We start from the raw sequence: 26,619 nt of genomic DNA on the forward strand, positions 1-26,619 counted from the left end.
GTTTTGTTCACTGCTGTGTCCCCAGGGTCCAGATCAGGCTCTGGCACACAGTAGGTGCTGACCTTTGAAAAAAAGACTAACTGTAGAAAACACCCTAGAAGCAGCCCTACCATTTTTGCGTCCATTTATCTGAATTATAACCAACCTTTAATTTTTAAAGGATCTGTATTTATTACCTCGCTTTGCTGGCCGTCCTTCGTTCGTGGAATCACACTTTAGTAGCCAGGTCTGTTGCACTTCCTTAGTGATGGTGCACTTTAAACTGTGTGCTTTCTTCTATTTCACAATTTACTTTTTGAGACAGGGTCTTGTTCTGTCGCCCAGGCTGGAGTGCAGTACAATCATAGCTCACTGCAGCTTTGATCTCCTGGGCTCAAGTGATCCTCCCACCTCAGGTTCCCAAGCAGCTGGGACTACAGGTGTGCTCCACCATGCCCGGATAATTTTCCTTATTTTTTTAGAAATGGCGTCTCACTGTGTTGCCCAGGTTGGTCTTGAACTCTGGGGCTTAATCTATCCTCCTACCTTGGACTCCCCAATTGATGGGATTACAGGGGTGAGTCACTATGTCTGGCCCAATTTAAAGTTTTTTTTTAATGCAAATATTAGCTCCATTTTAAACCTTTAAAAATTATCAACTCCATCAAGATCAGCCACTCAGCAGCATTTATTGAGAGGCTGGTTGCTGTGCTAGGAGTTGAAACTAAACTATGTTGGGGTGTCCAAAGAAGGAAATGCAATTCCTGCCCTTGTGGAGCTTATAATCTCATGAATATTCAACTTGCACATACGAAAACATCTCAGGTATTTACCAATGATGCACAAAAGAAAATAAATAAAATATAGTATCTATACACTTGTTCGATGAGGTGCAATGGTTGAAGGGCCATTCAAACTAGAATAATTCTTAGAAGAGGTTGTTGTTAAGCCTGAATTTAAAGAAAGAGACAAAGATGGATAAGTATGAGGGAGGAAAGAAAGGGCAATTGCAAAAACAAAAGGGAATGACAAATACACGGAACTAACTTAATTAGTTACCTGGAGTCTATAAACGAAAAGTCTGTGAATTTGGCCTCTGGCCTTTCCGTTCTGAGTTATCTATTCTGCACTTCTCCTCAAATGTATCAAATTATAGTCTGAACTCAAATGGTCCTATACTTTCAACAGCGGTTGGAGTCACTTTGCACTCCTTCCAAGTTATCCTAGGTCTCAACTGAAATGTCATTTTCCCAGGGAAGCTTTTTCCAGTCGCTTAATCTGAAATAGATGTTCTTTGTTATTCTATCCCTTAGCATTTCTTTCATAGCCTTTACCATAATTTATAACTGTAATTTTATTTGTTACCTTATCATTTGACTTCTATATTAGATTAATAACTACCTAGAAGCAGGGTGTTTGCATTATTTTTCAGTACTATATACATATCAGCATGGTGCCTAACACTTAATATATATTTGTTGAAATGGAATTAAATAGTACATATTTCTGTGAAGGCCAGAAATCCATACATAAAACTGATTCCAAAACTCAAAATAATTTTATTTTAAATACTTACCAAAGTTAAATTGTCCTCACTTCTGATACACAGAAATGTATATTCATATAACTCTCTTGATACATACATATACAAACATATGTACATAATTCACATACATGATAATATTTTGACCTTTACTTCTGCAATTAATTTCAATTTGTGTCACATATTTCAATTTTTACAATCAACTAAATATGTTCATGAGAATAATTAATTCTTCTAAAGTAGGGAATATAACTCTGGATAGGACCGGGGTATGAGGAGGGATGGTCCAAGCTGGTGCTAGCTCATACACAATGACTTGGTGTACATTTTAAAAAGAACCCACATCCTCTGGGTAGACACAGACACACAGCAACATAAACTCTGCTTGGTGAACAGAGCCTGGGTAGGACTTCAGCTTCCACTTTAGGTGCTCTTGCACAGGGCATGACCTGCACATAGGTGGCAGTCCTGGAGAGGATTACTCAGTGGTGGTGTGAGCAGATGTGATCTAGCCATCCTTGGGCTGTTCCATTCCTTGCTAGAAAAGGCCAATTTGATTTGTCTGGATTATTTTGGTCAGGAAGGGGTCCCTTCTTCTTTTCACCACTCTGTCTGTTTAGCTGAAGAGGGAGACTTCTCCAATGAAAGAGGACCATTTTTCATGTTCAAGTGTATGCATGGCCATCCTCTGTTCCTTCAGCCTCCAAGGGGGCTTTCAAGGTTTAATCTAAAGCAATAACCCTGTGTTGATTCTTGATTCCTAAGAAATTATGCTGTCAGTCTGGTTGTAAGCAAGGGTTGCAATTTTCCCTCTGGAAAAAACGCATCAGAAGTTAGTCCATTTGTATAACACTGCTTAGTAACTGTTTAGAAATTATATCAGTAACACTAAGAATAAGCTCAAGCTATCTCCTAAGTGACCCAATTTATTGACTTTCAGGACAAATAGTAGATGAAATTAATTCTAGTTTCTATATATCAAAACTAACAAGCATGTCTTATTTCAGTAATCTTTTATAAACTTTCTATATCTTAGGGTCAAGGGTTATAACAGATGCATAGTATTTTAAAAACAAAACTAATTTACCTTTAAGTGTCCTTAGTCTTGAAGTATAAGCCATAAGAAAGGCCTGTTTCAAAACTACTAACATGAATTTATCAGAGTAGGAGCTCAAACCACAGAAATATGTTTTTAGAAGGATTTTTACTTTGGAAAAGGAATATAAACTTGGCATTTGGGAATAAAGGGTTGGATAGTGGAAAGCACCCCAGATTGGGTTCAAGTCCTTATTCTCAAACTATCTAATGCGATGAAACTACGCAAGTGATTTAAATTTGATGGGATTCATCTTGAGATCTATTAATGAGTTTAAAGTCTTAAAGTGCTCGCAGCTCTCTGATTAATTTTATATTAAAAGTCCTCAAAGCAGAAAGAATATCAGATTTTTTAAAAAAGCCTGTGAGATCCTAAGTGGACTTACAATCACGTGTATGAAGAATCATGTGTATACAGCAGCCCCTGGGGGAAATGTCAAACATGTCATCGGGGCCCTACCTTTAGCTGAGGACTGGGCCAGACATCCTAGCAGATTCTTTTCAGTTATTCTGATGTGTCACCTCTTTTGGGAAAAACCTAACTTCACTAATATCCAGGTTCAGCAAGTGAAAAAGACAGAAGCCTTACCTAGCCACCGTGACCACTTTAAAGAAGTGATTAATTTAGTCAGCTGCCCACCTCAATCATCACCAACTTTTGCAATCGCTTGGCGAAATCAATGTCCAACAAGTGAAGCAAATCCAAATATGGTGAACATTCCTCCATTGCCAAAATGGGAAAACTGCCTTATCTCCTCATCAAAGCCCATCTTCTGGGAAATCAGCTCCTCTGTTAAATACCCAAGTGGGCTAGAAGCACATTTTGTGCGCAACCCTGTAGAAGCTCGTCCTGATGCCAACTTGCAGGGATCCAGTAAACCTCAAGTCACCGCTCTTGATAACGTAGACATCTTTTTAGAAACACTTTATTTATACAGACTTTGTCTAGCTGGGGAAAAGGTTAATTTATTTGTATACACGGGGATAAGTAGAGCACAGCGCTTCTGGACACCCTTAAACTTGCAACTAATTCTTTCTCCAGATCTAACGCCTCTGTTTCTACTCCCGGGGAATCTCTCCCCAGGGACTGCGCGCGCGTGCGTGCGTGTGTGTCTCTGTGTGTGTGTGTGTGTGCGCGCGCGCTTTAAAATGATCACTAATTCCGCGCCCAGCTTCTCTCCGTCCACCTGTGGCCCAAGAACCTGTGTTCCCAGATGGCACCAGCGGGGCCTGGCTTATTCCAGAACACATGTGGGGCCCTGAAAGGTGCGTCAGGGACTAACCCGCCCAAATCGAGGCAAACACTCTGGGAGGCCGACTCCGGCTTGGCTTGTGGCCCGACACACCGCCCCACTCCGCACACACGTGTCTGTGACATTTCAGTGGCTTGCAGGACCTCCAGCGAGGATGTCTCCAAACCATTTCAGCCTACTCAACGGCATCTGGGACGTCCCCCTGCCTCTAAGTCAGACCCCAAGAAAGATCTTTGAGGACTTGAGCTTCACATTGAAAATCAGTGTGGAAAATGGGGGTGCCCGTGCGGCTGGGGGAGACAAAAGGGCCCAAAAACTCCCTCCCGTCCGCCCCAGCCCACTTAGTTCACCCTCCCACGGGGCGAGGGGCGGGCCAGGGGGCTGGGGGGGGGATGGCCCTGGAAGGGGTCCCTCCCTTCACACCTCCCACGGCCCACCCTTACTTACTTTCTCTCGGAGCCTCTGCTTGGCCGCCTTTAGCCCAGGCGATGCGGAGGGGAAGCGGGGAGGAAAGAGGAGCCTGCGGGCTGCAGCAGCCGGGCAGTCCCGGAATCTCCGGACTGCGCCCCTGCCCCAAGCCCGCCGGGAACCGGGGCCGTGGACGCCCCCACCCGGGCGCCGCGGCGAGGCGGGCGCGCTGGGTTCAGCACCCTCGAGGCTGGCTCCGAACGCTCACGGCCCTCCCCCTCCGTCCGCCGCCGTCGCTGCCAGCCGCCCCTCCCCGCCGCAGCAGGGAGGCCGCCGGGGCCCGGGGGACGCGCTCGCGCGGGGGCTGCCCCCTCCCCTTCCCCCCACCCTGGGCGGGGGCGCGCGAGAAGCGGTGACGTCAAGGGGCGCGCTGTGGCAGCACCTCCCCGCGCGCTAGTTAAAAAGAAGAAGAAAAGAGGGAGCGAAACATGAGAGGCTGTGTGAGAAGCTGCAGCCGCCGGCAGAGGAGACCTCAGCATCATCTAGAGCCCAGCGCTGACCCTGCCTCCGCCTACCCCGCCGCCGCCGTCGCCGTTTCTGTTCCTGCTACTGTACCACCTAAACAACTCCCGTTACATGGACAAGTGAACATCTGTGGCTGTCCTCTCCTTTTCTTCCTCCTCTTCCAACTCCTTCTCCTCCTCCCACTTCCCAGCCGCAGCAGAAAGCCCCTAACCCAACTGACACTGGCACAACTGAAAACGGTGTCATCTGCACAACTTTATCTCGCTCCTCGGGCTCCCCTAAGGCATTGGACCCATCGCCGCGTCTTTTATTTTTTGCAAAGTTGCATCGCTGAACGTATTTTTGTCCCCGTCACCTCCCTCTGCCTCTGGAGTGCCCTGCAGCCCCGCAGCCTCCTCCTGGAGCTGCGCCTTAGTGCCTCTGCTGGGCAGTGGCGTTCCCCCCCATCCTCCCGCGCCCAGCCCCTGCTGCTCTGGGCAGAAGATGCTGAAGATGCTCTCCTTTAAGCTGCTGCTGTTGGCCGTGGCTCTGGGCTTCTTTGAAGGAGATGCTAAGTTTGGGGAGAGAAACGAAGGGAGCGGAGCAAGGAGGAGAAGGTGCCTGAATGGGAACCCTCCGAAGCGCCTGAAAAGGAGAGACAGGAGGATGATGTCCCAGCTGGAGCTGCTGAGTGGGGGAGAGATGCTGTGCGGTGGCTTCTACCCTCGGCTGTCCTGCTGCCTGCGGAGTGACAGCCCGGGGCTGGGGCGCCTGGAGAATAAGGTAGGCAGTCACCGACCTCACGGACGCGTACTTGGCATATTGGCTGGGTGGGGTTCCCTGTGGCTCTGGCAAAGCCGGTGGCTCTAAGAAGGGCAAAACTTCTCTGGGGGAGTTCTTTTCATAACTTTTCTAAAGCGCTAACGTGATTCTGTTGTGTGTTCTCTGGGGTAAGCAAATAGCTTTCCCACCCCCAGAGTCCGCGGTCGGGATGCTGTGCAAACTTGCCTATCTCTGAAAACAGACGCTTCTGCGGTACCCGCACCCTGGGCTGGGTAAATATTTTAAAAGAATCGCGATGAACAGTGTGTTTTGGATCGAATGGGGCACTGGCTGCGGTGAAACTGTAAATTAAGGTGGCTGTGGTTTCCGGTTTATTTTTCTAGGGTAAAAAGATTTGTGCCGTTTTCTCCACGTGCTCGGTTAGGGAGAGGATTGAATTGTAAAGGATGTTGAAGCATGGTTGGTTTATGATCCCCAGCCCCGTCAGAGGGGGGTGTCTTGCATTACATTAGTTAAACCAACAGAAAGGAACTCTTGGTCCTCCGGTTAGGGACCTGAAAAACACTGGCGAAAGATTTTGCTGGGGCGTTATTTATCACCTAAAACTGAGACGATTCTTCGTCATTTTGTAACATTATAAATTCAGACTTTCAGGGTCAGTTAGGTGTCTTGGAAGAAGATCTTCTCTAAGAATTTGTTTTAAGAGTAATGGCATTTACGTTATCCTTGTGTTAATAAGTTTAACTAAATACTAACATGGTGTTTGTTGACTGGAAAGACACGCTTGTTTTTGAGTTTGCAATATCATTCTTGCCAGGAGATGCAGTCATGGGTGGTATTCACTGTACACCAAGGAATGATTGCTGGGTCACGTCATTAACAATCACTGCACGTGAAATAAACAATCAGGTGTCTTTGCTCCCCCTCCCTTTCCCCATTTTAGGTTTAATTAAGAATTCCTCTGTTAGAACACTGCCAGTTGTCAAGGTCTGAGAGACTCTTGGAAAACTCGTGCTTCAGTCTTGCTGGCCCAGGCATAGAAAAAAAAAATACCCAGGCTGAATCTAATTTTTATGCTCAGTTCACGGTAGATTTCACTCTATTCTCATGTAAACAGCTCCTACGAATCAACATATGTGTCTGGGTGGTATCTCTCACTTTGTTTTGTAACAAAAAGCCATATTGCATCATTTAATTTGCTCAAGTCATGCAAATAGGAAAAAATCAATAGGACAAAAAGGGGTCGACTTATCCTCCTCCCCACTAAACTGCTGCCCACACACAGAGTCCTGTTGCTTATGGCAAAAGAATAACAACAACACCATTGTATTTGTTAGTTGGTTCACTAATGGGTGAAACTAGAGAACATCATTCTCTTTCAGTCCCCAGCTCTGTCCAAATGTTCATGCCTTTTGAGGGAGCATTTGCCCAACTCCTTCTATTCCCAGATGAGTGAGAACTGTCTTGCTGCAGGTTTTCAGCTGCAACTCTCTTTTTATTCTTACCATATGCAGCAGGAGCCTGAGATTCAGGGAACAGATATTCCAGGATTTTATTCAAAACAATGTCATTAAGCTCCTGTGTTGCAATTGAATTAAGTTTCAAAATAGCTACATTCAGGTCACCTTAAAGGTTTTATCAGGAGCCCTAAAGAACCAGCAAATTCAGAGAAAAGTTTAGAAATATTTGCCATTAAGTCTCCCTTGGTGTAATATATACTATGAATATACTGATGATCTAGGGACCCCTGCAGTACTCAACTCTTCCAGGGACATATGGAATGAAAATTTTGTTCTTCACTAAATGGTGGGGAGAAAAGGAAGGGGGATGGGACCGAGGGGAGTTATAGCCCTTAAGAGAAGTTATATAATTTTTTTTTAAAGAAATAATTCTTTAGGAAGCAATCTGCCATGTTAACTATACACATTCCTTTCTGTTTTATGTGCTTCCAATCTCCAACAAACCCCTACTCATTTGGAAAGTCTGTCTGAATTAAGTTTGGTACACTAGACTTTTGCTGGTTCCATTACAAGTGGTTTATAAACTAACAATACCCAAATTGTTCAAAACAGAGATTTGCTATAGCTATGCATATGCATTCTTGCCCTATATTAGTTCTCAAGTTTTAATAGTTTTTAAAACATGTTATTTTATAATAAACTTCAGTGTTTCCCTTTTTCCCGTAAGCCTTCCTGGATTATAATATATGTTAGGATCTTATTTCATAATGTGTATACAGGAGAGATGATTGCTATTTGAAAGGGCCCTTTTTTTGTTTATGGAAGAAAAAAAAAATCCCCAGAAAGATTTCTGCAGCTTTTCAAGAAACTACAGTAGTAGGTTTTTCCTACAGGAAGAAATTTCTTAGACAAATAGATAGTAGCAAACTAGGTAGGAATATTAGCATGCTCAGCCATACAGTTAAGTCCTGTTTCTAGGCTAAGAAATTTTCTTTAATGAACTAGAATTGAGTTCAATTCTTTAGTCATGGAATTATGCTCTATTTTAATTTTTTATGTATTTTAATAATGTTCTATATTGTAATAAGATTGTTAACTACCTTGACAAGTAAGTAGTGTCAAAATTTAGGAAGTCATATTATCTTAGCAATATTATCGCACTTTCTAAATACAGCATGCTAAAAGAATCTAATTCTCATTAACCAGATTGAATCTGCAACCAACTAAAATACCCCCATTTCTAAAACTTAACTTGTAGCCACAGAGGCATAGAAGCTCTCTCTACCTTGGGTGGTTTCACAGCCAAAGCTGTCAAGGAATGGGTGAAAAGTAATTGTTTTCAAGTGTGCCCTTTTACAATCATTTGTTTGCTCTGGCTCTTTCAGGCACAAAGGCTATTGTTGAACACATCCAACTAAACAAATAACTCATCCTGGGGTCCCTTTAACAGCTGCCTTAGTACAATGATCTATTTACATATTAGCCTAAAATTGAAACTGAACTCTTTAATGACATAATCCAGCACTATAGTTCAGAGACACATGTGTTCTACCCAACAGCTGAACAACCTTGTAGGCATATGATTTTTAGAAATAACTTTTTGTGTACCAAGTGATCTTAAGGCGACATCTTAATATACTGTCATGTATTTTCTCCTTTTGTCCCCTCATCGAACCCATGTGGGTGCCTTTTGCCCTCTTTGTTTAGTTACTTGGTAAATAAAGAGAAATACAGAAGGTCTCTGTCACCCATTTTACTGTTTGTTGATAAGCTATAGTTGGAGGCCACGCTTTACTGTGTATCCCCTATTTATCTTACCCTTCTTCTATGGATTTTACTTTCGTGTGGCTAAAGATTAAAGGATGACCTGCCAGATGTTATAAATTAGCAACAGCCACAATGATTACTAGGCATGCTGTAATAATGTCTCAAAGTTTTACATGATTTCTGAAGTGTATTTAGTTTTAACCACTATGATGGTTTTGTATACAGCTTTCAAAAATTGAAACAGGAAATTAGCTTAAATTTCTTCTTAAGATTGACAGCATCATCAGAAATAAAGTTAAGGACCTATATAAGACACAGACACATAGGCAAAAAAGAAGAAGAAATTACGCTACACACACTCAGACTCATCTGTCTAAAACCCTGTTGCAGCTTTGGCTGAGTCAGTTTAATTGACTTCAGTAAGACTATTGGTTCATTGAAACCAAAGCCAGAATGATGGCTCTATCTATCTTCAAATAGGTATTTACACTGCAGACCTCACACAGAGCAAAATGTTACCATCCTGCTGGGCCGGAACAGCATGAAACTTTAAAAAGAATAATATTATACTTGATTTCAGATAATTTATTGAATCCTACTTCTGAAACTTTTGATGAGAGATCTGTGGCCAGAACACATTCCAAAAATTGTAAAAGACAAAATTCCTTAGGCACTAAAATCAAGCTCTTCCTGGATAGCAGCTGAGAGAGTATACGAGGATCATTTTGTTTCAGCTATAAAAAATGGAAGCATGCATAATCTCCATAAAACCAAAGGTAATTACATTCCAGTTTTTCAGCCAGCAAAAGAGGTGGCTTCAGCATCCTGCAGTTGTTCTGTTCTTAGTGGACTGCTATATGATAAACAAACAGAATTGCTATATAATAAACAAACAGAACAGAGTTGAACACTATTAATATTGAATAGATCTGGTGAGGTCTGCCAGAGTATGGACAATAAAAGACATTTAAAACATTCTTGGAATGCAAATTCTAAGGGTGTAGTCCATGTTTCCTTTTAGAAAATTGTATCTATTTAAGCAATTGTTATTTAAATAAATTGATAAGACTGTAAATATAATTGTGATTAATAATAACTTTTCTGAATATTGTAGCTACAACCCATTATACATTTTTCCAAAATATGATCACTTCTATTGGACTTGCTGCGTACTAAAATTTCAGTATGCATGTATTCAATTTTTTTTCATTACTTTGCTCTTGCAGATTCAAATTTTTGTGATGACTTGGAATATCATTATCCCAAAAAACAGAAGCCATAGATTTACCCAAATTAGAACCTTAATTTGTTAAAGGAATATTTGTTTAAAACAGTGCTCTAGAATTTAAAATGTTAAATTTGATTGATAGTTCTAAAGAAGTAATAAAGTATGAATATAGTTAGATGAATTGGGAAAAGGTTTAAAATTCAATTCCATTATGTTGTTTTTAATGTAAAAAATCAATACTTGATTTTGACAGCACTACATTTCCCATGTCAAATATTGTGTTGATATTGCCTTCTATATATATTAAAGGACGTTCTGAAGGCAGGTTTTTAAAGTTACTGCTAAACAACAAGACCTATTCTGTCTATTAATTGCTAAACTCAATGAATCAGTAACTCAAATTGGTCTTATTGAAATAAAAGACGTGTCACTGTAAAAATTGTGATGAAGGTATGCCATTTTTCATTAAAATTCACTACATATTATTCAAAAACACTTCGTTAAGCTCTTGTGTTTATTCATGCATATAACATACCTGAGGACCCAGTTAAAAAAATTTTCCTGCCTAAGATATAACGAATAATAAAAATTGGTTTTAAATCTGTTTGATTTCACTTTGGATATTATTTTTGTAAAACATGAACAGCAAATCCTACTTTAGAAAACTTTCCCTAATGCAGTCTGCAGATTGAAAACTAATTGAAATTTGAGAAATGTAACCCAAGTATATTTTTGACATAATCATATTAAGAATTTCAGGAATGAAATAGATTTTCATGTAAGACACAAATAAGTTGTGTCTTGAAAAATTCTGTTTTGCATGCAGTTGGACAAAGGTTGGGATTTTAAAGCTAAGTATCATTCAGTATACACTTTGAGGCAGAATGAAGTGATAAAGTCTTAAAGAGTCTAAATATAATTGCCTTTTATTTTTTCACACCTGAAATACAGATGGAGTCTTTGATTTGCAAAAATAAGAAGCACTTTTATGTATCCCTGCCTTTTGTTCTCCCAGCCCAGTCCCAGAGACTATACTTGCATCCTTATAAAGGCATTCTGTATTGTGACATGGTAATTCTTTTCAGAAAACTTCATTGGCTAAATTAAACTTTTCTACTTACACAATTGCAAAAAAATAATAATAACTATACCTAACTTTACCTAAAAAAATTGTTTGTTTCTGATTTATGACTTTCAGATATTTTCTGTTACCAATAACACAGAATGTGGGAAGTTACTGGAGGAAATCAAATGTGCACTTTGCTCTCCACATTCTCAAAGCCTGTTCCACTCACCTGAGAGAGAAGTCTTGGAAAGAGACCTAGTACTTCCTTTGCTCTGCAAAGACTATTGCAAAGAATTCTTTTACACTTGCCGAGGCCATATTCCAGGTAAGAAAAAAATGCATAAGTGAAATAAACCACTGCACAATATCCTTGTAAGATACCTGTGCTTAAACGCTTATTTGTAAGACTTGTAAAATTTATCTTATCTTTAAAATTACCTATTTTACCTCATAATTAACATTCCCAAATATATAACTTTTATTGCCTCTAAAGGGAATATTGTAATTTCAGTCTGAAAATAGTATAATTGGTTTTGTTGACTTATTATATATTTCTTGTTAAGCTGATAATACAGGTGGTAATCTTTACACACGTTGTATTCTCAATCCAAACTCCTCGTTGGTACCTTCTTTACCCATCACCATCAATATCAAGGCAACATCTTCTTCTACACAGCTGATACATAACTGGAGAATGTCCACTGACTTGTAAGATAGCTCCTTAAACCAAATATGATGAGCAATCCAAAAAAGTAATATCTTCCAAGGCACTTTCACATCAAATGACGAATTTTCTCCTCAAAACCCCTGTAAGGTAGGTAGAAACAGTGGAGTCCCCTCCAATTGACGGATGAGGAAATCTGAGCCTTGGGAGAAGTCAAATGCTTTACTCAAAGTTATACAATGAGAAGGTGATAGGAGAGATATGGACGTTCTCATGCATACAGTGTCATGAACATGCCTAGTCACTATTGTAGTTTGGACTCTAATAAGCATATATATTCATTAATTAATTTTTATCATCAAAAATTTGTAAACTTTGGTTGCTGTTGCTTTAGTTGGAAGACTCAACACAGAGGAAAAAAATAATTTAATGAGACATTCTGTTTAGTTAGGCAAAGTCGCACACAAATCTACTGAAGATTAAGCAGTATTTAAGGAAAAGACAAGCTTTAAGAACTGTAGAATGCACTGAGAGAATTTTTTTAAGTGCTATGTACATTTTACTTTTTTCTCTGACTCAGGAAAGTGTAGATTTTCCTATTTTTAATATAGCTCTCTTAATAACCTTATAAAATATTTTGACTTGGGTTGTTTGCTTCCTTGAATATAGCATAACATATATCTAAACCCATTCAATATGAAAATATTATTATTGTTTTCATAAACCACAGCCATGTTCCTAAGCCTTTTCTCAAGCAGCTGTTTCTTTCTCTTTATCACATTCCCCAGAGCAAAGCAGAATAGGTCACGGTTGCCTAGATGGCCTACAAAGAAGTGATAACAGATTAGATACCATAAATGTTTGCTGGAAACTTCAAGTCTTGAACACTTGCCTTTAGGACTATAAATTGAAAGTGATATCAACACTAAGCATTTTTATTTACCATTATCTACTTTAGATAAATACAACATGCTGGATTTGGGGACATAACTGTGGGGGTCTTTATATATTTGAAGTAATTTTAGCTTCAAAAAACAATAAAATAAAAGTAATATCCACTGAAAGAGAGAGCACAGCAAACAGCTCAGAGCCAGAACTGCAAGCACCTCACTCCCCAGATCAACATATGTGGTGACGAATGACAAATTTATTTTTCTACAAAGTTTGTATATATGTAAAACTGCTGAAGTGCATCAAGATGTCAAGTGCTTTTGGTGGCCACCCAGGCTGCTTTGAAAGATAACCAGATGAAAGCTCCACTCTAGAGGTGGACAGAGCAGCAAGGGTGCTTTCCAGACTATGGAAGGCTTTACCCACAAGCAGAGGGGGCTGCCCCTGCGTACATCAAATGCTAATGATCATTCTCAATACTTGCCCCAAAAGTGAGCTATAGTAACACACTCTTTGCATTACTTATGCTAATCGATTTGTTGCCTGGATGGATCCTTGGCATGTAGGTTACCATTTCCTAAAGTACAATAAATAAGATGCTAATCCGCACCCTTCCCAGCCCCTGCTCCCAGCAAAGAAGTGTCTTCACAACTGTGGAACACAGATTTTTTTGGAAATTACTATAAAAGCAAATTTTAATAGTTTTCCCTTAAGTTGATTTAATGATATGGGTCACTTTCCTCTGAAGTTCAAAGTGTTGGAAAACAGCTACATTGTGATTCTTTTTTAGAAGAAACTAATCAACATATTTTTGACTATCCTCATTAATAGCTTCATCTTTCTACACAACAAGAACTTGAAGAGGAAGGTACCCCGAGGGATGTATTTTGCTAAAATAAGGCAAATGCTGAAATAACTGAGAGAAAATAATTCCAGAGACATCTTCATTTTTTCCCTATTGCCCAATACATGAAGAAATGTATATATAAATGACCTAAAGATTTGCTTTGACTCCACGGCTTTAAGAAAGCACAGTCACTTTAGAATATTCATATACCTACAAGATAGCTACTTCCTAGAATGCTTAATCAAGAAATAGTCATAGTCTGCTTATTTTTCCAAAAATGGGAAAAGATATTACAAATCAATATAGTGAGTATATACTAGAGTTTTATGAATCATAATATTTTCCAGTTGTGAATTCACTTAGGGAAGTAAATTCTCAAAACTTCTAAAATTGCCAAAAACTCTCTGCTCGTCTCTGCAGGTCTTTTCTTCTGCTTAACTGAGCAGGGTGGCTACTTTGCTAATCACTAAAAGAAGGCATAACATACTCTATGGGAAGCATATCTAATGGATATCTATTGGCCTTGCTTCTTCCTCTATATCTGTAGTCATAATGATTTTTATCACTCTTCGACCTCATCTTCTCAGCAGTAGGTTATTGTAGTGTGAAATGTCTGCACACAATTAGTTCAATTGGTTTAATCCTGTTGCTAAGAAGGCCAAGGTCAAGGGTTTGATTCAACTGAATTTTTCTAGTCCTTAGCCATTCCTAACCCTGGTCAGTTAGCTTACACATGTGTCTTCTTAGTCCCAAGGAGAGTAAACCAGAAGGAGTAAATAGATGGATATATCAAAATCCACCACTTCTATTAGGATATGTTCATGAGTAAGTCTTACTCATGAAGAGTCCTTAACTCTTTTTTTTTTTTTTTTTTTTTTTTTTTTCCTTATCATGATGAGCAGCACTTACAATGAGGAAAAATAACTTTTCCCTGGAATACATGCTGAGAGAAAAGGCAGAACTCAGAACACTCCAAGGAAGCATTTATTTTATACGTCAGTATTTATCGGGTGCTTTGTGGTATAGCATAACCAGGCTCACTATCCAGGAGAGTATTTACAGGTCCAAGATAGTTGATAAATGATCAGAACTTAAAAAAATACAGCTGCTAGAATAGTCAGTGTTTGTTCATTATTAGTAGACCTGACCATATTATGATGATCCTGAGTGAGCTAAACATGCGCTTTCAGTAAAATGCCAAACAAAAAGGAACCCTGGCAATAAATGTTAAAATATATCTCCCTACTCATCATTGTTCACTGCAGAATCGGGTCATTTAAGGTAAAATATTAATAAAAGTGTTAGATACTTAAATTCAAATAAAATTACATGATTGCAAAAAAAAAAAAAGCTCATGTATTTAAGTGAAATCTTCTGAACTGGTTTTCACACTTAGGTTATTCAATTTGTCTAAATTACATAAGAAGCTTGGAGTAAATTTATTGTCTGTATTTTTTCTTAATTTGCTAAGCAGGCATCATACCCCTGGAGCCACAAACTTTATGAATATGTATTCATTAATCTTTAGATATTTCGTTTGAAAATGACTTCTCATTTCCTCGTGTTTGTTGCAGTTACTAATTCCATTTAAATTGGAATCGACCACCAGCATTGTTAATTAATTTCCCCTTAAGATGGTATTGGTTAGTAGACAGTAATGCTGAAATACACATGTTTTTTAAGTAAGCTTGACATTTCTTTTGAATTGCATTTTGAAATTTTTCTGTGACCCTTCGGCAAACATCACATTAAAACTATATTTGTCACTCACATATCCAGTTATAAATAGGACAATAGTGTGACAGTCTTCCTGCATGCATAATATAGGCATGGAGATTTTGTTGCCTGGGGGTAAATATTTCCAAAACAAGATCTAGCCCAAAACTGTGCAAAGAGTTTGATTTAACAATTTAGTTTTTTTTTCTTTTTACCACTAAGAGACTTGTTTCACACTATGAGGCAGTTTTCATCTGAAGGCTTACCCATTTAAGAAGGGAGGGGAAAAGCTATCTTTTGCAAATGGTGACTTGCTAAAGATGAGTAAATGCTTCTATGGCCTTCATTCCCTTCCCCAGTTTCTAATCCTTGAATTTTTTTCAAAGAAAGATAACTTTCTGATTGCCTTGCCCCTCCCGTGGAGCACTTCCCAGCTGCTTGCCTCTTTTTCTCTGTGCCCCCCACAGCATGCACACACACACACACACACACACACACACACACACTCCCAAGGACATCTGCTCTTACTTGCCTGGTTGCCAAGACAAGATCCTTTCCAATAGCCTAGTCAGAAACTGGCAGTGAAGAGTCTCTCTCAGAAAGTTCAGGGTGAGACATTTCACTCAAAAGTTAGGTCAAAATGTACTTCAAGCCTTACAACCATTTGGGACCTTCACATTCTAAGATAAGTGTTAGGTTTGAGGGGTCCTAGGTCAAGCACACAGAAAGTAAACTTGTGGTGTCTTTTATGCACCATTGATGAGTCTCACTTGGCTGATTCCAAATTCTTAGAAATCCTTGCTAAATCTGAATTTGTTATACAATTCCTAAATTTCTACTGAGCTACTCAGTATGTTCATCACAAAATTGATGAGGTATGAAAATCTAATTTGTTATACAAAAATAAAAACTTTAGATATATGATATAAAGTATAAGACCAGAAGCAACAATTTAGTTCCACATATAAGGCTGACTCTGGTAGCATCATCATATTTTGAGAGCAGAAATCATTAGAATGTGGAAGTGAGTCTTTCTAATATGTCCCAGAAAGGTAATACCTTATTAACTCAAATTGTAAAGGTAATATCAAAACTTTTTTGCCATAAAGTTCTTTTCTTTCATATTCAAAGATAGCTGTCTTTATATAATAAAATATTTAATGTGTAAGAAAAGAAAAAACATCTTTCTTTTAGATCCTATTAAGTAACTCTGTTGTTATTTTTGTTTTGACTTGTTGATATGTCAGCTTTTCTGTTTGAGACGATTGAAGGAATATTTTAAATATAATTTTTCTATTACAAATTAATCATTATCTCCTATAAGTGAAGTGCAGGAAAAACATATTTGAATATAGAGGTTCTGTTATAAACATCAGTTCATTGCTTGATCATTACACAGTGCGTCAGTTGTTTATTATATAAACAACAGTATATAATGACCTTGTGTTATTCATCAGATTTATTATTTAATCTTATGTCAGTGGCAATACACTAAGATTTGTAAAATGACCAAAACTGGCACCTGATGGACTGTCTCCTTCTTGATTCTTGTTTGTTCATCTGAGGAAGTTATTTAGTACTGTAGGAAAAAATGCTAAATACTGATGATGAGATAAGCTCCCAGGTACAACGTACAGTAGCTAGAGAATCTTGAAAAGACATCAATGCAATAGCAAGATAAATGCTGAGTTTGTCTTATTTGTACCTCACAGGAGCCTTTTAATACTCAATACAATATTATTTCACTTTTACCACAATTTTTAAATTTAGTTTAAAACACAAATAGGAATCCCAATCCCTGATATTTTTCCTTCTTTTTATTTAGTATGTATGTATGTATTTATATATGTATGTATGTATGTATTTATTTATTTGGATAGTGAGACACTATAAGTTCACTGTAACCTCCACCTCCCAGTTCAAGTGATTCTCCTGCCTCAGCCTTCCGAATAGCTGGGAGTACAGGTGCATGCCACTATGCCCAGCTAATTTTTATATTTTTAGTAGAGACGGGATTTCACCATATTGGCCAGGCTGGTCTCAAACTACTGACCTCAGGTGATCCTCCCGCCTCAGCCTCACAAAATGCTGGGATTGCAGGAGTGTTTTTATTTCAGTCTAGGTTCTCCCTAAAATATCCATCTAGTTTCTAAAATTTGTTTTCCTCATCTTATATCTTTCAAATAAGGTGGTTTTACTATGACACTAAGTGTTTCTAATGAGTGTTTTTATATTTTTTAAAGGTTTCCTTCAAACAACTGCGGATGAGTTTTGCTTTTACTATGCAAGAAAAGATGGTGGGTTGTGCTTTCCAGATTTTCCAAGAAAACAAGTCAGAGGACCAGCATCTAACTACTTGGACCAGATGGAAGAATATGACAAAGTGGAAGAGATCAGCAGGTTCATAAAGATAAATGCTCTTTAATCTTTAAAAAAACCCAACTGACAAATCTTGTGGTTTTGACAGTGAATCAACTGTCTGTGCTTATGTTCAGCAGCTATATCCTCCAGATGCTTTATTTTTTTCTTTGTGGTAGTTTGTTTCTCTAAAATTCTAGCTTAAATGCTTTTAATACTTAGACTACTAATCTTATATTATGAGCTTGGCTTCTCTATGACTCATGTGAATTTTATGGATATGGTTTTAAGCCTGAATTTTATGATTGTTGTTAGCCTATGGCGCTGTGAAAATGTTCAGCTCAATTACTATTGGCAAATCAGATTTTTCTAAATAGATCTTAGAACTTTCTCTCTACATGCCTTCCATAAGATTTATTTATTGTGAGTAAAACTAATTTTAATTATAGTCACTGAAAGATGAAAAAATGAGATTATGACTTCTGAAAACATATACATGTTTTGATTCTCTTATTTTGCTTTCTGATAGAAGGCTGTTCTGTTGTTTGCCATTGAAAGAATTTAAAAGAACCACTTAAAAGAATTATATTGTGACCCTTGGGTTAGCAGCACTTCATGGTTCTCAAAACCATGATTCCTAGAGGAAATAGAGTTTGAAAAGGATGCCAAGTGCATCCCTTATCTCCTTCATCTCAAGAAAAGCTTACTGGTTTTCTTTAATTTGTTTAGAAAGCACAAACACAACTGCTTCTGTATTCAGGAGGTTGTGAGTGGGCTGCGGCAGCCCATTGGTGCCCTGCATAGTGGGGATGGCTCGCACCGTCTCTTCATTCTGGAAAAAGAAGGTTATGTGAAGATACTTACCCCTGAAGGAGAAATTTTCAAGGAGCCTTATTTGGACATTCACAAACTTGTTCAAAGTGGAATAAAGGTTGGCTTTTTAAATTTTATTTATTTTTGTGCTGGCTATGTTAATTTTATTTTAGTGTTACCTTCCTCACTGAAGGTATTTCTTTGTAATAAAAGAAAGAATCTTGCAGGAGAAAATAAGGCGACAACATAAGGAAACAATAATTACGGCACCTGAATTAGGACAGTGACATTAAATTTCTGTTATTTGTTGACTATTGTGCAATGCAATCGAATTGATATCTGACATGCTTTCCCTATGTAATTGACACATTTAAAGGAATCTTTGGCTTTATAAAGTATTTGTTTAAATATTGTTTAATGGGCATAGCACAGGATTGTACATCCATTTGCTAGCAGAAGCAAAGAGGTGTTTTGGCTATTTTGGCAATTGCAAATCATTCTTTCACCATCTCTGTTTTTGAGTCTGTCTCATAAAAAAATACTACTTATACTATGACTTCCTTGTACAATGTTTTTACAGGTAAGTCAAATATTTCTATAATTAGTCATCTATATAACATATATTGCCCTCTTTTTCACTTCTCTAATTTGAATTCTCATGTTAAATAACCTAGGTATGTAAACAAAATTATTGTCAAGTTTGTTTCACAAGAGTAACACAGTACATTAGCAGTACTAAACTATAAAGCAAATTATGACATTCTAAAATTAAGACACATTTAATAGCTCATGCCTATTTTACAGTGAAACAAAGTAACAATATGATTTGGGAAGAACTGGTTATCCTTTTCATTTCTTAACTGAAAAAAAAAAAAAACCTAAAGGAGGATTTATAGTCTTCTACTCACATAGAAATGAGCTCTTTCTTGCTTTGTTGTGCTGTACTCAGTGGTAAGAAGACCCAAATCAGAAGAAACAAGTCAGGAAAAATACAGATATATTCCTGCTCTCTATTTCATTTTCTTATTGTATGAGAGTTAAGATGACTCCAGTCTTTACTTTTTACCATTGTAAATAATGTTATTTATTATTCATATACATTTTACTTAATCTGGTCATGGATGACTTCCTTAATATTCATTCACAGGAAGGATATTACTGAGTTGAAGATTATAACCATAATACATATAGCCAATTAGCTTTAAAAATATTTTCAGATATTTGAGAATAATATTAATTATTTGAGAGAATATTAATATTAACAATAGTTTTCAAATGTGCTTTGAGTAAAAATGTTAGTATTAAAAAGATATGTATGATATAATGTAGATGTAAGGAGGGCTCAGAATACTGGAAAATGGTTTTATAACAAGAACTGATGTTCTTGTTTCTACCTCAATTTGACCGCCTTTTAAATCAGTGTTCCTTCAGCATCCCTATTTCAATTTATACCCTTCATAGGGATATCTGATTATTCATTAGAATATTCAGCTCTGACATGGAGATGTCTCATCATGAAATAAAATTTTACAAGCAAGGATATAACAGTGCCTTGGTTCTGAATATGTGTGTCTGGCAGTCTTCTAGGAATTCTGCAGAACTTGGCCAAATTTGCAAGAAAACTTGCAGAATTTGGACCTTCTTTTCCAGAAGAGCTCCCGAGTTTCTGGGGCCTAAAATATACTTCAAAATCTATTATTCTAGCGACTGATATGACATATTTTAAGATGCAATATTTTAAATTCCTTTAGTGTTTTAGCACTAGTTATGCCCACAAGATAGGAATATATCACATGGCTATCAGAGTGTGTATAGTGAGTAATGAGATCACATCCTTCTTACTTCAAGCAGGTTATGCTGCAGGTGGTCTTTATCTCAGTGTCTATGGAACTCCCTGATTGGAAGAGTTAAACAAGGCCACCATCAGTATGATGGGGCAGATACCATCACATTTATGAGTTGATCACAGCACTGATTTTGGTGGTTGCCCCTCAGATACTTGTAATGTAAAAGAGTTTTCAAAGCTATTTTTGGCTTCTTTAATATATGAAAGTTATCATATATTTATGACAGGATTCTGTGTTTGTCAATAATCATTTTGCATAAGTAATGCTTATACTTTATGAATTTTCATAAATTATTATACATATCAACTCTTCTCTATTTTTTCAGTTTTAAAATCCTAAGAGAGGGCATAAAGCTGTTTAACAGACTGAAGTATTAATTGCAATACTCAAATGACAGAATTGGTAATACATACTAAACCCAACCTCCACATGTTTGAAATTGAGAATAATAAACACCAGAGTGCAGAACCCCTTCACGGTTACATTAATTGATGACCAAGAGGAATATGTTAAGTCAGACATAAGAAGGAATTTCTGATTATAAGAGTTTCTAAAATATATTGCTAGCTATAAAAAAAAAATCTGGCATTCCTTGTCTGCTAATGTAAATTAATTAGGAGTGATTTCTGTCACATGGTAAAGGCTGACGTTTTTGTGGCGAACAGTCGGACTTGCTTATCTCTTTAAACCTTTACCAACCCTGATTCTTACAACTGCTTGAGAGGGATGCCATCAGCCAAGAGCCAATCATAAGGGAACTTGGACAACTCTTCCTAAATGGGTCCTGACTGAAGCTAAAAAGATGATGTCTTGTTTTTAAACACCAAGATCATGCTGTGTAAATTGTAGGAGATTGTAGTACCCTGGGGGCTAAACTGTCTATAATTCCAGAGAAAAAGTTAATCTGCAAAAAATGCAAAGCACAAGCTAAAGAATTAACTTCTTTTTGTTATAGAAAAAAAAAAAGTTGTAGCATTGAGATTAAAGAGTAAGTCAGGAATATGTTTTTAAAATATGTAGTGATTTGATAGGTCTTTGATGACAGTGTACTCCACAAGCCAATCACTAATACTGGCACTGTGAAGAATGGGCCACGTGTCAAACTGATGAACAAACTTTAAAACTTTCATTGTGTGTGTGGCTGTGTGTGTGCATGTGCACATGCAGCATTGTTATTCTGTTGTTATCGTTTTATTCCAAAGGGCAAAAATAACAAAAATTTTACTATCTCCCGAAAGAAACACTTCTTTAAGATACTGGGTGATTTGAAATCTTTAAATTGAGCTTATATCTAAGCTCTGAAATCAGAGCTTCTGGCAAGTACTAGAACCAGTTTTGTCTGTGTAAAGTCCTTGGCAGTGATAGACTAATGGCTCTCAAGAATGGCTTCACAGTACGATCACCCAGAAGCTTTCAAAAATTCTTATAGCCAAGCTGGGTGTGCTGTCTCATGCCTGTAATTCCAACACTTTGGGAGGCCAAGGCAGGAGGATTACTTGAGGTCAGAAGTTCCAGACCAACCTGGCCAATATGGTGAAACCATGTCTTTAATAAAATTACAAAAAAAAAAAAAAAAAATAGCCGGGCATGGTGGCATGTGCCTGTAGTCCCAGCTACTCCAGAGGTTGAGGCAGGAGAATCACTTGAACCTGGGAGGCGGAAGTTGCAGTGAGCCAAGATCATGCCACTGCACTCCAGCCTGGGCAATGGAGTGAGACTCCATTTCAAAAAAAAAAAAAGAAAAAAACCAACTTCTTGTACCCCAAAATAGTCAGTCAGAATATCTGGGGTTGGCACCCAGGCATCAATATGTTTTTAAAGCTTTCCCAGGTAATCTCGACATGTAGCCAATTTGAAAACCACTGATAGAGACTGAGCCAAACTTCTGGGTCAGTTACACATTGAATGAGACATATTTTTCTCTGCCAAACCTACACCCAAGTCCTATTCCTGACTTAACAACTAAGAGCAGGTGGTTGGACACCAGTTGTCATTTGCCCTGTACCTTTTCTCATTTACTTAGTTTACATATATATATCTTATCCAATTTGAGTGAGGAATTGGGTTAATTCTGGCAGCATGTAAGATGCTTGATATAAAGTATATGAAATACCATTTGAAAAAAAAATGGTATTTAAAAATCTCAAGTTAATTCTAACTGGGAAATGGCTTTACCCATTAATCTTTTTCTGTTTTTATTCCATTTTGGAATCTGGTGCTCAACTAGTTGGTGAAATTGCTATTATTCTTGTTCTTAAAACATGTGGATCGTGATTATATATGTAAACCCTTGTTAAAAGTGACAAGGCCACCAGAAGATACTCTAGTGTAATTTCACCAAAGCGCCCCTGGCTGCCAAGAATGGGAGAGTCAGCCTTAGCTTTGCATATGTGTTAAAGGAAGGACATGCCCGCACCTGTCACTTGACAGGGTGGCCCCTCAAGGAAACTAGCAAACACCATTCTCTGCCACTTAGTTCTTGAGAGTGGTCAGAGGACAAAGAGGTTCACACCCTCAGCAGCCCTCGGCTGGCAGCACACAGCAGACACAGCTGAAAGGCTTGTCTATCATTGGAACAAGTGTCACTGGACTCCTGTCCCTCTCTATCTACTTGGATCCTCATTTCAAAAGATGCTTTTAGAAGCAGTCCTTTTACCAGGGGAGGAGAGGACATGAGGCTGAAAGCTGCTAATTGTCCGGGTGACTGAGCCAATTGAGGTGGAGCTCTTGAGAGACAGCAGTCCCGGTGCCCGGGAGTCACAGGAGCATGTGGAGGAGGATGCAGGGTCCACCAGGGCAAGCCCTGATGGGGCAGCCTCTGGTTTCACAGGCTTGTAAATCACAAACATAATAATGAGTATCAAAAATTTAGTGAAATCTAAGTCCTCATCAACCATGGAGGCTGATGTTCCATTTCTCTGAACTTTGTCAAACCTAAATTTTTACATTTTTTTCTTTGACTTGCAACCGTAAGGTAACCCATGAAGCATTAGTGTGTTTTTGCTTGAGTGAAATGAGTCAAAGCAGATTGAGAAGCAATTTATTTTTCAAAAGTGGTATTGGTAACACAGCATGCATACACATTATACACACATACACATACGGTGATTATTAGATCATGTAACAAATGCTTCCCTAGAAAAACTGCTGAGAACTCTGCTTTTAAGTACGCGTTAGGTTAGAATAAAGCCCGTGTTAATAGAAAGAAAGCAACAGATTATATTTGTTAAACATTATAGTAGAAGAATCACCATTGTGGCACATTTTTGTATACTGAATGACATTTTTGAACTTTTTGACTTAATCAGATTACTGGTCAGAAGTCATTACGCCTCATCTAAAAGAGAGTTGCTATAGTGGTGGAAATAAACAATAAATAAACTCAGTCAAAAAGTGGTAGAAATTGTCTTCCCCAAAATAAAAATTTTTAGGCAACTTCTTTTTTTTATAGTTTAAAATTCTGGTTACAAACCATTTATGTCATGTAAAAATATAAACAAAATGCAAATTACAAATAAAGATGTTTTTATTTGGTTTTTTTTGTGTGTGTGTTTGTTTATTTTTTGGGACAGAGTCTTGCTCTGTTGCCCAGGCTGGAGTACAGTGGTGTGATCTCGGCTCACTGTAACCTCCTAGGTTCAAGAGATTCTCCTGCCTCAGTGTTCTGAGTAGCTGGGATTACAGGCATGTTGCCACCATGCCTGACTAATTTTTGTATTTTTAGTAGAGATGGGGTTTCCTCATGTTGCCCAGGCTGGTCTTGAACTCCCGGATTCAAGTGATGCACCTGCCTTGGCCTCCCAAAATGCTAGGATTCCACCACGCTTGGCCTCTTGTAATAAGATTTTTGACTACAGTTTTTTCTAATATCAAAGTAGTAATAACATGGCTTTGAATCCAACTATTTTTATTTTATTAAATGTTGCTGATCCTTTATAGCACAATGCTCTGTACTCTGTGAAAAATGTCATTTTCAATTTTTATATAAGTTTAATCTCATTTTAAATGTATAAATGCCCACAAAGAAAAATTATTTTTCATAAAGTCAAAAGTCCCTTAGTAATGTGAAATAACCTCAGTGTAATTTTCCATTTGGTTGAGTTAGTTTTTGCTCCTGGTATTCTTTCATTATTTTTGAAATTGCTATTCTATTGATAAAACCTATTAACAAGTGTAAATGAGCATTTATGTGGTTATGCCAGTTTAAGGCAGTTTAATCTATATGTTACTTTCCGCCATATTTTTTACTGAAGCAGAAACTGGCGTGGCAGACGCAATGTTTCTCCAGTTGAGTAAAGAAAGTCCTGCCTTCTCTTAAATTTTAGGTCCCGTCAGTTACAGCAGAGGTGAGGAAAGTTTTTACATTAATATCTTTATATTTACCTAAGATTTCAAGGGCAAAGGAAATAGAAGCTATAAATCTGAGAAATCTCATGGTAATCACTTAAAACAAATGAAAAACCAAGAAATCTGGACCCTAGAAAAAGTTTGCCATCTTTTTTTTTTTTTTTTTGAGACGGAGTCTCTCTCTGTCTCCCAGGCTGGAGTGCAGTGGCGCGATCTCGGCTCACTGCAAGCTCCGCCTCCCGGGTTCACGCCATTCTCCTGCCTCAGCCTCCCGAGTAGCTGGGACTACAGGCGGCCGCCACCACGCCCGGCTAATGTTTTGTATTTTTAGTAGAGACGGGGTTTCACTGTCTTAGCCAGGATGGTCTCGATCTCCTGACCTCGTGATCCGCCCGCCTTGGCCTCCCAAAGTGCTGGGATTACAGGCGTGAGCCACCGCGCCTGGCCAAGTTTGCCACTTTAAAGGGCGTCTCTCTAAGTCTACAATCTTCTAGAGACCATCTCTGACTAGAAAAAATAAGAAAATCTATTGGTGATATCAGTTATCATTGTTTTCCAGTGGCTGTATTACCTCATAAAAAGAAAATCTCAAACTTCACAAAACTATCTCTAAATGGCATAGAATTCCCTTTGGTACAGAATTCCCTTTTAAAAATAATTGATTGTTTCCTGATACTACAGTAGTGTGTGTGTGCGTGTGTGTGTGTGTGTGTGATGAGAACACTTAAGAAATCTATTCTCTCAGCAAATTTCAAGTATACAATAAAGTTTAATACTGTAGTCTTCAAGCAAGTCATGATGTAAGCAGAAACTCTCTTCTTCTTTCTTATTAATCATAACCACCACTTTTTAAGCCCTTACTTTCACAGTCATTACATAGATCACTTCTGGAATCCCTGTCAGGTAGGTGTTAATATCCCTTTTCATAGATGAAGGGACTGAGGCCCAGATATTAAGGAAACTGCCCCGATACCACAGCTAGCAAGTACCGCAGACAGATTTTAAATGCAGTTTGTCTGACACTGTGCTCTCAACCAGGATGCTATGCTGCTGAATGCTGCTATATTCCTCTGATGAGTGGCACTGCATGAGAGGAGAGACTGCAGAGCATGTTAAGTAAACAAGATTGGTGATGGTTGGTGTCAGCATGTTCAATGAGGACACTGAGAGCCCAGCATCCAGAGTCACAGATAGACATCTGGGTTCTGACCACTGTTCCTACCAAGCCTTACTGGTTGTTTGGCCTTGGACCAGTTGTTTAGTCTCTCTAGGCTCACTTTCTTCATCTGTTAAATAGAGACAATAAAAGGTCACACCTAATATTTTGCATGCACAATCACACATAAATGTGAAGTGCTTTGTAAGCTGTTAACCATCATCTATCATACTAACATAAAAAGGAGGGGAGGAAGGAAACTATGCATGACTCACAAGCTCCAGTGACCACTGCTAGCAATACACCCTGGGGTTGAAACAGTCCCTCCTAAAGTGAATTGTGGTGGCTCACTTCCAATCCCAGCATTTTGGGAGGCTGAGGCAGGAAAATCGCTTAAGGCCAGGAGTTCAAGACCAGCCTTGTCAACATAGCAACACCCCATCTCTACCAAAAACTTAAACATTAGCCCGGTGTGATGGCACACACCTATAGTCTCAGCTACTGGGGAGGCTCAGGCGAGAGGATCCCTTGAGCCCAGGAGTTCAAGGTCACAGTGAGCTATGATTTTGCCACCACACTCCAGCCTGGGTGACAGAGTCAGACCTCATCTTAAAAAAATAAATAAATAAATAAATAATAAATAAAATAAAATGTATCTGAATAACTTATGGAAAACTCATGATAGTGTTAGCATTTGCACCAAAATAATATGACAATCCCATGGAAACAAAGTTATTGATGCATGTGGAGTGGCTTTCTTTACCTCAGAAAGATAAACCTAGGATATATTTTTTATTTAAATGTGTTACTAGAGAAAAACAACATCTTTTGACAGCATCAACTTTTGACATTAATTATAGGGTATTGCTGCCCACTTCACTCTGCAGAGCCCCC

General features: G+C 38.4%; 1 protein-coding gene and 1 long non-coding RNA gene across 3 annotated transcripts in view; one reads left to right on the forward strand and one right to left on the reverse strand.

Annotated features, from left to right (window-relative positions):
• Positions 1–1,518: 1,518 nt before the first annotated feature.
• On the reverse strand, positions 1,519–4,542 carry LOC119621886 (uncharacterized). Its single transcript, XR_012093469.1, has 3 exons — positions 4,318–4,542; positions 3,901–4,078; positions 1,519–2,334 (listed from the first exon to the last, which is right to left on the reverse strand). It is a non-coding gene; the product is annotated as an uncharacterized lncRNA (long non-coding RNA).
• Positions 4,543–4,761: 219 nt separating this feature from the next.
• The window catches only part of HHIP (hedgehog interacting protein), a 98,579-nt gene continuing 76,721 nt past the window's right edge, over positions 4,762–26,619 (forward strand). For both annotated transcript variants that reach the window (XM_007999892.3, XM_007999891.3), the window contains exons 1-4: positions 4,762–5,565; positions 11,219–11,411; positions 17,448–17,604; positions 18,292–18,493. In XM_007999892.3, coding sequence (XP_007998083.1) covers positions 5,287–5,565; positions 11,219–11,411; positions 17,448–17,604; positions 18,292–18,493 — 831 coding nt within the window. In that variant the 5' untranslated portion in view covers positions 4,762–5,286. The remainder of the gene's footprint in view (positions 5,566–11,218; positions 11,412–17,447; positions 17,605–18,291; positions 18,494–26,619) is intronic.

This window comes from Chlorocebus sabaeus, chromosome 7, assembly GCF_047675955.1.
Source record: "Chlorocebus sabaeus isolate Y175 chromosome 7, mChlSab1.0.hap1, whole genome shotgun sequence".
Taxonomy (NCBI): domain Eukaryota; kingdom Metazoa; phylum Chordata; class Mammalia; order Primates; family Cercopithecidae; genus Chlorocebus; species Chlorocebus sabaeus.